Source organism: Mytilus trossulus, chromosome 6 (genome assembly GCF_036588685.1).
Source record: "Mytilus trossulus isolate FHL-02 chromosome 6, PNRI_Mtr1.1.1.hap1, whole genome shotgun sequence".
NCBI classification, from domain to species: domain Eukaryota; kingdom Metazoa; phylum Mollusca; class Bivalvia; order Mytilida; family Mytilidae; genus Mytilus; species Mytilus trossulus.
This window is the reverse complement of record NC_086378.1, coordinates 6,719,370-6,728,275: the sequence shown is the minus strand read 5'-3', so window position 1 is coordinate 6,728,275 and position 8,906 is coordinate 6,719,370. Positions and strand designations below refer to the sequence as shown.

The following is an 8,906-nucleotide window of genomic DNA, read 5'->3' as shown; positions in this document are numbered from 1 at the left end:
GTTTACTACGTACGTATTTCTGGTGGACCTTAATGGGTGGTTACCTACATTTAGTATTAACGCCTCTAGCGACGGAGAAAAAAATGTATAATGAGAATGATCTAAATATTTATACTTTTCAATTATTTATCGAACATTTCGGACTTTTCAATGTAAAAGATAAAAAAACAAAGTAAGACAAAAAAAACAACCGTAGATTCGTAATAAAAAATATGTATCATATCGAAATGACTGGTCGAATTATTAGGATTTCTCTGTGAGAGAAAAAAAACAGCTGCTTATAAAACATTTCTTAGATGACTTGACAAATTTTGCCATTCAGTCTGACGAGACAAAAAAAAAACCTTCTTTAAATCAATAGTTCTAGCATGTAAGTATATAATTGAAAAGGAGAGAGTATTAAGTTAAGATAATCATTGATTATTAGGATCATAATGCAAATATCTATGGTAACCATTTTTTCGTGTATTTATATTAAAGGTCTTAATTATATGTTGAAAACAAGGCATAGAAATCATTAGTAAAATTGAAAATGAAAAGGGGGAATCTGTTAAAGAGACAACAACCCGACCAAAGAGCAGACAACAGCCGAAGTCCACCAATGGGTCTTCAATGCAGCGAGAAACTCCCTCAACTGGAGGTGTGCTTCAGTTGACCAGTAAACAAAATGTATATACCAGTTCAGTGATAATGGACGTCATACTAAACTCCGAAATATACACAAGAAACTAAAATTAGAAATCATACAAGACTAACAAAGGCCAGAGGACAGGACAGGCGCAAATATGCGGCGGGGTTAAACATGTTTTTTGACATCTCAACCCTCTCTAGCCAATGAAGAAAAACAAACACACAACAAGACGCACAGTAAAACTCAGTTCAAAAGAAGTCCGAGTCCGAAGTCAGAAAGTCCGTAATGATTTGTCTTATTCGTTGACTACCAATCTAATATTCAGTTAATTCACACGTATAACGCTAATTGCTTTCCTTTTGTCAATCGTTGACTGGTTAAGCACCAGCCAGAACATGGCTTATGCCCACTGAAAGTAACTGTAGAAAAATTCTTATTATTTCTTTAGTTTTATATATCTGATTGGTCGTGGTTATCGTTGTTGTTGTTTTTGTTTATGTTGGGGTTTGTTTCAGTTGGGTTTTTTTTCAACTTTTTTAGACATTTATTCGTTCATAGTGTGTAAATTTACGTTTTTTGATTGAGTTAAGCCTTCCAATTGATATTTTATCGTGTGTTTTCTATGTTGTGATGTTATACTATTTTTTTCAGAAAAGGGAGAAGGATTGGTACCATTAAAACGTTTAATCCCGCTGCAAATATTCAGTCACCTGTCTTAAGCCAGTAATCTGATGTACAGTAGTTGTTATTTGTTTATGTAATTTATACGTGTTTCTCGTCTCTCGTTTTTTTTATATAGATCAGATCGTTGGTTTCCCCGTTTGAATGGATTAACACTAGTAATTTTGGGGCTCTTTAAAGCTTGTTGTTCGTTGTGAGCCAAGGCTCCGTGTTGAAGGCCGTACATTGACCTATAATGGTTTACTTTTAAGAATTATTATTTGGTTGGAGAGTTGTCTCATTAACACTCATATAAACGCTCATTGTGAAGACCGCAAATGTTTATTTATTCATACATCAATCCTGTATTATTTCTGGTGTTGTTTCGTTACGTTATGCAATGCAATGCTTTGCACTAGTGGTTAAAACTTGGCTTGTATTTTGGACAATTTTAACTGACTAGTAAGGTTTATGTAAAAGTAAGATGTGGTACACTTGTTAACGAGACAAGTTGAACTCTCCATCACATTCCGAATGACATAGAAGTTACTAGGTACAACTATAAACGCAAAAAACCAATCTAAACCAGAAAACTAACGGCATGGTTTATGAAAATAGAATAATAAACGAAATATTAATTTGATACACAGCAATGTTTTAGTTTTTTTTAATACTGCCTTTATGAAACAGAGCTCTTTATGAGAGGAACAACTGCTGAAATCAATAACATCGATGTAATTAATTGTAAAAGGTATCACATTAGCAAAATTATTGATTTCAAATACATTTATATAAAACGTATGATCATATTGGAAAATCCATGCTGGTAGCCATCTTATTTTTTAGTCATGGTTCAAAAAGTAGGAACAGTTTAAAATTTTTGTTATAGCTTTTAAACATGTCCTTGTTCACCTATCTGAATAAATATAGTTGATTTTGTTCAGTTACAAAAAAGGGACATTGATAGCAACCTTTCCATGAGTATATAAATAAAACCCTGAATCGGAAAACAAATCAGCGTAGACTAGGTGACTAACTGAAATGCAATTGTACATTTTCGGTGTTTTAGACTTTCAAGTCCCTATAAAAACTGAATGGACGAAACGCAATATCCATTTTTCCTTCCCTATCCAACACTCTTGAGCTATATGATTTTTTTATTTTATTCATGTCAGTATATAAATCTATCGATATATTTTTAATTTTGAACTTGACTTTATAATTACGAACAGTGGCATTGTTAACATTAACATATGTGTTTCTGTAACGTCCCCCCTCTGTGCTCTACATTTTACATGATACATGGTAATCTCTCATGAAATCAGATAGTGACCTTGTTTCTTGTTTTGCCTGAGTTGGTATCAATAATCTTTCAAAGGTATACATAATTCTACCTATTGATCATATGACTATGTTTTCATACCTATGTTTAGATTTATACCTGCTTCCTGATTGGCTATATAAACACAGGTAATAACTCTCCGGGTAATCCATATTAAGGAGAGACAAAATGGAGTTAGGAAGGAAGCTAAAGTTATGTGTGGCTATTTCTGTTTTAGCGTTGATATTTAAAATCATCGCCACCGCTAGTCCAGGATGGATGGTGGTCCACACAAATGTTTACTTCGATCCAATGGCCGATATGAAACCTGAAGCCGATGGTCTTCGTGTAGACGAAACTGAGTTGATGAAACCACAAAAAGAGAGAGTTACCATTTCCTTTGGGTTGTGGTACTACAAAGTATGTAAATGTGGTGGAGGTGAGGACGACCACGACAGTAGCGAAGAAAAGGATAGCAGCGAAGAAGTGCCAATTGCAAAGGACGAGGCAATGGATACAGAAGACGGAGAAAGCAAACGACACCATCATCATCACAAAAAACATCACCACGGGCACCATAAATGTTACCACAGAGGTTATCACTGTGACAAAAAGAGGCACGATGACGATAGCCAAGAGAAGGATGACGACATGAAGGAGTTAGACGAGGATGTCTATATGATACCCGGAGAATTTAAAGCTGCCGCTGAATTCATCAAGGGGTCTGTTGGTAAGAATAAATCTTTATCATTTTTAGAAAACAGAATAACACTCATTTTGTTATTTTAAAATTACCGAACCTGTAGATTTATCAGAGACATATAAACACATATATGTATAAATGTCTCTGTGCTTTAAATAGCTATAACGAGATTTTGGCAAATTTTGTTGGTAAGTCTGTAAACGAATAGATAAATTTATTCATTCTTGGAAAAAGACACTTCAGAAGCACATAAGATTTAATTTTCAGATTCATCTACAGTATGATTCAACAATTTACACTATTTAATTTCAAGATCGTGACAGAATTTGAAAAGAATATTTAAAAGTCTGTTTACAATACATGTACGTATTGTACCATTCATGTGTATAGAGGGTTTTAAAAACTTCTAGACAATGAACTCTCAGGTTATGGTCGGGTGATTTTTATATAACATTACATTCAGACGATTATATGTCTCTGGTTATATCTATAAGTGTCATAGGTGCATGAATACATAAGGATATATTTCGAACTTGTACATGTATGTGTTAATTTCAATTATAGACCATAATCTATTTTAAAAAAATCAGAAATAAATGTGAATTAATCCGTAATTTAGTTTCACATGTTTCCGAACAAAGGCATTAGAAGACAACGTTTCAACACTTGTTTTGCAATAACAGTAAATTAACTCATTATGATTGAAATTTTGTTCGTCAGACTGGCATTTCGTTTAGACAGACTCATTGGTGACGCTCGAATCAAAATTTTTAAAAAGCAAATAATTTACGTAGTTGAAAGACCTATAGATTCCGAAAGGTTTTGCCAAATACAGCTAAAATGAATCAAGCTACGCACGCTCGAAACATTCAAGTTAACAAGGTACCAACTATACCTTTCTTTTTGTATGTCTATAATTATTCCGTCAAGAGAGGGATAAAAAGGAAGTATTTCCCCTTTTTGAGAGATTGGTGTGCCTTTTATAAATATATTCCGCCGCGATATAGTCTTTTTGTGCTAATGCGGCGTATAAAGAAAAAACAATCAATCAATCATATATTAATAATTCTATTCGTCGATTATTTATTTACTTTACCCTAGAAGAATATATCTTAAAAACTTTAATAAAGCTATATTTAAGTTTTGAATCAACATGAAATAGTAAAATGGTAAAAATAAGGAATAATTTAATTTTAGTAGTTTGATTTATACCGCAGCATGTGCATCTCGTAGGACATATTTCTAACCAAGGTTTCTATGTTTTCATGACAGGCATTTGTCTTGGGAAAAAAAATCCTATGTAACTTAATGTTATTTTAAGGTACTAGTATAATAGGGGAAAAAAAGGGGGGGGGGGGGGGGGGGTGTCTGAGACTATTGACTGTGGCTTTCATTCAAAGTTAAATAACCAGAGATTTTCCATAAAAGTAAGGGATTGTCCATTTATGTAACAAGATACGAAGGAGTTTGGGAACATGTTGTATATTTATAGACTACTAAGTTAACATTAACCTTATAACAACACCATTTCTTAGCCCTTTCTTTCATATTAAAACTTTGATTTTCCAGATGTAGCCCGACATGCCCGACATGAGTTAGCATGGTACGCAGGAGCTGGTCTGGTACTTGGACTGGTCGGATTTATTGGTGCTGTCTTTTACGCACGAGGAGGAGGAATGGGAAAACACCCTGGAAGACTGGCATGTTCTACACAAATACTTTCTGGTATGTATGACAATAAAGATACAATGTCAGTTTGTGTTCTTTATTTTATATTGGAACCATTTCCCCTTATAGCACGTGTGCTATGACTTTCAAACACACAACACGTGTTTCCGGAATAACCAGCGTCAGGTTTACGTTAATTTACTATGAGTTCAATACAATTCATAGGGTGACACTTACAGAAATTCAAATCGCCCTGTGGAATGTGCATTCTTGAGACAGCAATCAAACAACACAGCCAGACGGTATACCGATGTGAGGCTAGACAGCAATCAAACAACACAGCCAGACGGTATACCGATGTGAGGCTAGACAGCAATCAAACAACACAGCCAGACGGCATACCGATGTGAGGCTAGACAGCAATCAAACAACACAGCCAGACGGTATACCGATGTGAGGCTAGACAGCAATCAAACAACACAACCAGACGGCATACCGATGTGAGGCTATATATCGTCTCGAGTCTTGAAACAGTTTGTATAAAAAAATATTAAACAGAAACTATAAAAGAAGTGTCATCATTACAAATTCTTCTCATTACACGAATATAAGAATTTCTCTCCCCCTTTTTCTATTAAAACAAATAACTCAAAAACTCAGAAATGATTCATAACAAGAGTTGTTTTTCTTTATGGTCAGTTGTGTGTTGGAAATCTTTAAACCATATACATATTTTTTCAGCATTTTTCTTCTGGATGGTCATCATTAGAGTAGCTGCGTACTACATGATGATTAAGAAGATGCACCATCATGGAGGTGACGAAGGCATGTTAGGTCTTGGTATGACAAAAGATCTTAGCCTTGGATGTCCATGGTGCCCATGGGTAGCCGCTGTAGGAGCAATCGCAATGGCTCTGGCATCATTGTTCCATATGATGTTGATCTCCCGTGACAGGAGTAACCAACGATCGGAGTATTCATTCCACAACGATAAGATCCCAATCATAGCTCCACGTGGATATGACGAGCTGGTATTTCCACCAATGTACGACGAAGCAGGACCACTACCAGAAAAGAAAGTTATTCCTTAATTTTATATAACTTGTGAATTCTGTATACAGTTTCATCTTTCAGAATCTCCTGGCTTAGCACACAAATTAAAATGTATTGTATAACCAGTTTTCGGAAATTAACCTTGTGTTGATGTCTTTCTCTTTGAATCAGAACATTTTACTTTTTTGTCTTTTGTCTTTTGTATTCTTTGTATTGTATTGTTTTGTATTGTGTGATTTGTGTCTAAGATTTTATTTTAACGTATTAACTTACTTATTCAATGTTGTTTTTTATTGCTACGGAAATCTGTATATACTCGGATATGGAACAAAGCTGGTCTGTTTGTTATTATGAAGACTAACTGGATTAGTCGGAATATATGAAAGTTATTAAACATATTTTGTACCTTTTCTCAATAAATGTTAAAAAAAAATTGTAAAAAAAAATAACATTTATTTCCGGTAACGTCATCATTAACTATGTGTTTGTGGTCAATTTAAGCGGGAGAATCATAGTGATATGTTAATAATTCATACCTGCCAACTTTTCAAAATGTCCTCGGGCTTTTGCGTGCAAGATGGCTGTCATAGTCATAACTTTCAAAACCTTCAAATACATTTTAATGTTGTTTTGTAGCTTCTCCATACTTTTATAAGCCTAAAGTCATTGTAAAATTAATAGTTTTGTTTGAAATTGTGGACAAAATTGATCTTTCAAAATTTCAATTTGGGAGCCTCCATGGGGGAAATCCCCCGCAAATAGTGACAATTGGCAGGTATGATAACTTAAAGTGTGCAGGTATACATTTACATTTGCACAGCTCGTTTTGATGAAGATTATTTGGTCCCACCTCCAGTCTTGACTGAAACTTTTGCATTGTTTAAATGTTCATTTTGTGTTACGTGAAGTCATAAATCGATTGAGAGAAAACAATTCTGGGTTACAAACTAAAACCGAGGGAAACACATCAACTATAAAAGGAAAACAACGAAACAAAAGAACACCGAAGGTAATTTCATGGAAAACAACATTTTATAAGTCGATGGCATTGGGTATGCAGTTGTACTAACATTTGTACATCTCGTTTTCAAATAGATTATTTGAAAAAGACTTTCAGTCTTGATTAAATGACTTTTAATGTGTGCATAGTTTACATTTTAAAGTTAAAAGTCATTTTGTTTTCATTTAGATAATTAGAAAAGAAAGGAGGCGTAATACATTGTTTAGTATTAATCTAAATATGTGCAGTTAAATTCCAGTTGTCGTTAAAAGATACCAATGTCCATACAATCATTAAATAAGATTATAACACAATGTTGACTGCTCTACACCGATTTTCGACATTTGTACCTATTATGTCTGTTTGTTTTGTTCACACATCGTTGTCTATATATCGGCATTTAATGCGACTGTCACACTAAAGGCAACAGTAGTATACCGGTGTTCAGAAGCCATAAATTGATTAAGAGAAACACATACACTTTACGAGGAAAACAAAGGAGCAACAGGAACACTTTTAAAAGAGCAACAAACAAAACCGCCAACATACATATAAACAAGCTTGTAAGTGAGAGGGTTAGCTAGCTATAGAACCAGTTTCAATCCCTCTTTCTTTCTACATAAGAAAATGCATGTACCACGTCAGCAATATGACAGTTGATATCCATTAATTTGATGAGTTTGAGTTTTTGAATTTGCAATTTGCTTAGGGACTTTCCGTTTAGAATTTTCCTCTGAGTTTGGTATTTTTTATACTTTTGATTTTTTTTGGTAAAGTGCATCTGGTATCAGTTTGAAGCCTATAACCAAACACAAGTCAATAGTACCGTGTTTAAATTGTATAGCTATTTAGCGTTTAAGTAAAGTTTGGACGATAGCAAAATCTAACCACCTGTTGTAAGAATTTATCTCTACTCTGAAAATATTATAGACAGGTCAATTTGGACGCGAATGTCACAAAGAGAATATTCTAGGTAGAAAAACGACTTTTAAGCCAACCCCTCTTCTGCAACAGGAAAACATTGCTGCATGGTCGTATTTGGAATTAGTTTTTGATGCTCTTCAACTTTGAATTTGCTTTGGCCTTTTGACTTCTTTTATTTGGACACCCATATACGTGCATACCTTTTGCGTTAAATCATAAGTAATGTATCTTTAATGAGTTTTGTAGAACCACTTTGACGATGCCATGATGCCACTGTTGTTGGATGTTCGTCACATAGGATATCTCCAACTTTGAAGTTGTTTTGACATGACATATTATATTAATTGTGTTCGGTTTCTGTAAATTTACTATTCATAAAATGTTGACTATTCGAAACACTTTAGTTTTTTATTCCTTTAGAAAACGATTGCAAAATCCGAAATTAAAATTTCCGGTTTTGGTCTTCGACTTAATTTTGCCTTCTAATTGTTTTCCGGGTGTCATTGATGAGTTTTATGTAAATTGAAAAGAGGAACGAAAGAAACCAGAGGGACAGTCAAACTCATAGATTGAAAACAAACTGACAACTCCATTAAGTGCCCGTCTGGTAAACTAAATAATATGGTCGGTATGAATGCTATTAGTCGTTTTGTTACAAAGGATATGTCGCCATTCAAATACCGATCACTTTTATGTTGACCATATATGTCATTTATATGTTCATTTACAATAAATTAAACGCGTTGATCGAAGTCTATTTTGTATGTTCATTCTAAAAATGTGCGCCCGGTCAACGCTTTTACAACCCAATGTCAGTAGCCGACACTCGTAGACCTGAAATACATTTGAATACAATGAAAATTTTGAGTTGTTATAAACGCTTCTCGAGTCTTTGTCTCGAGCACTAATAACATAGTACATGTATTTCCGTTTGCTTACCAATTAA

At 34.2% G+C, this 8,906-nt stretch overlaps 1 protein-coding gene across 1 annotated transcript; it reads left to right on the top strand.

Moving 5' to 3' along the window:
* The first annotated feature begins 2,755 nt into the window (after nt 1-2,755).
* LOC134720673 (uncharacterized) lies at nt 2,756-6,446 on the top strand. The gene is made up of 3 exons (XM_063583087.1): nt 2,756-3,342; nt 4,885-5,040; nt 5,725-6,446. Exons 1-3 carry the CDS (start codon nt 2,802-2,804, stop codon nt 6,072-6,074), a joined length of 1,047 nt encoding a protein of 348 aa, XP_063439157.1. The 5' UTR covers nt 2,756-2,801; the 3' UTR covers nt 6,075-6,446.
* The last annotated feature ends 2,460 nt before the right edge of the window (nt 6,447-8,906 follow it).

Excerpts from the sequence above, each read along its gene's own strand:
- LOC134720673 (XM_063583087.1), top strand. The coding sequence starts at position 2,802 with ATGGAGTTAGGAAGGAAGCTAAAGTTATGTGTGGCTATTTCTGTTTTA. Across the intron at positions 3,343-4,884 it reads ATTCATCAAGGGGTCTGTTG|ATGTAGCCCGACATGCCCGA; the intron begins GTAAGAATAAAT and ends TTGATTTTCCAG. Across the intron at positions 5,041-5,724 it reads TTCTACACAAATACTTTCTG|CATTTTTCTTCTGGATGGTC; the intron begins GTATGTATGACA and ends ATATTTTTTCAG.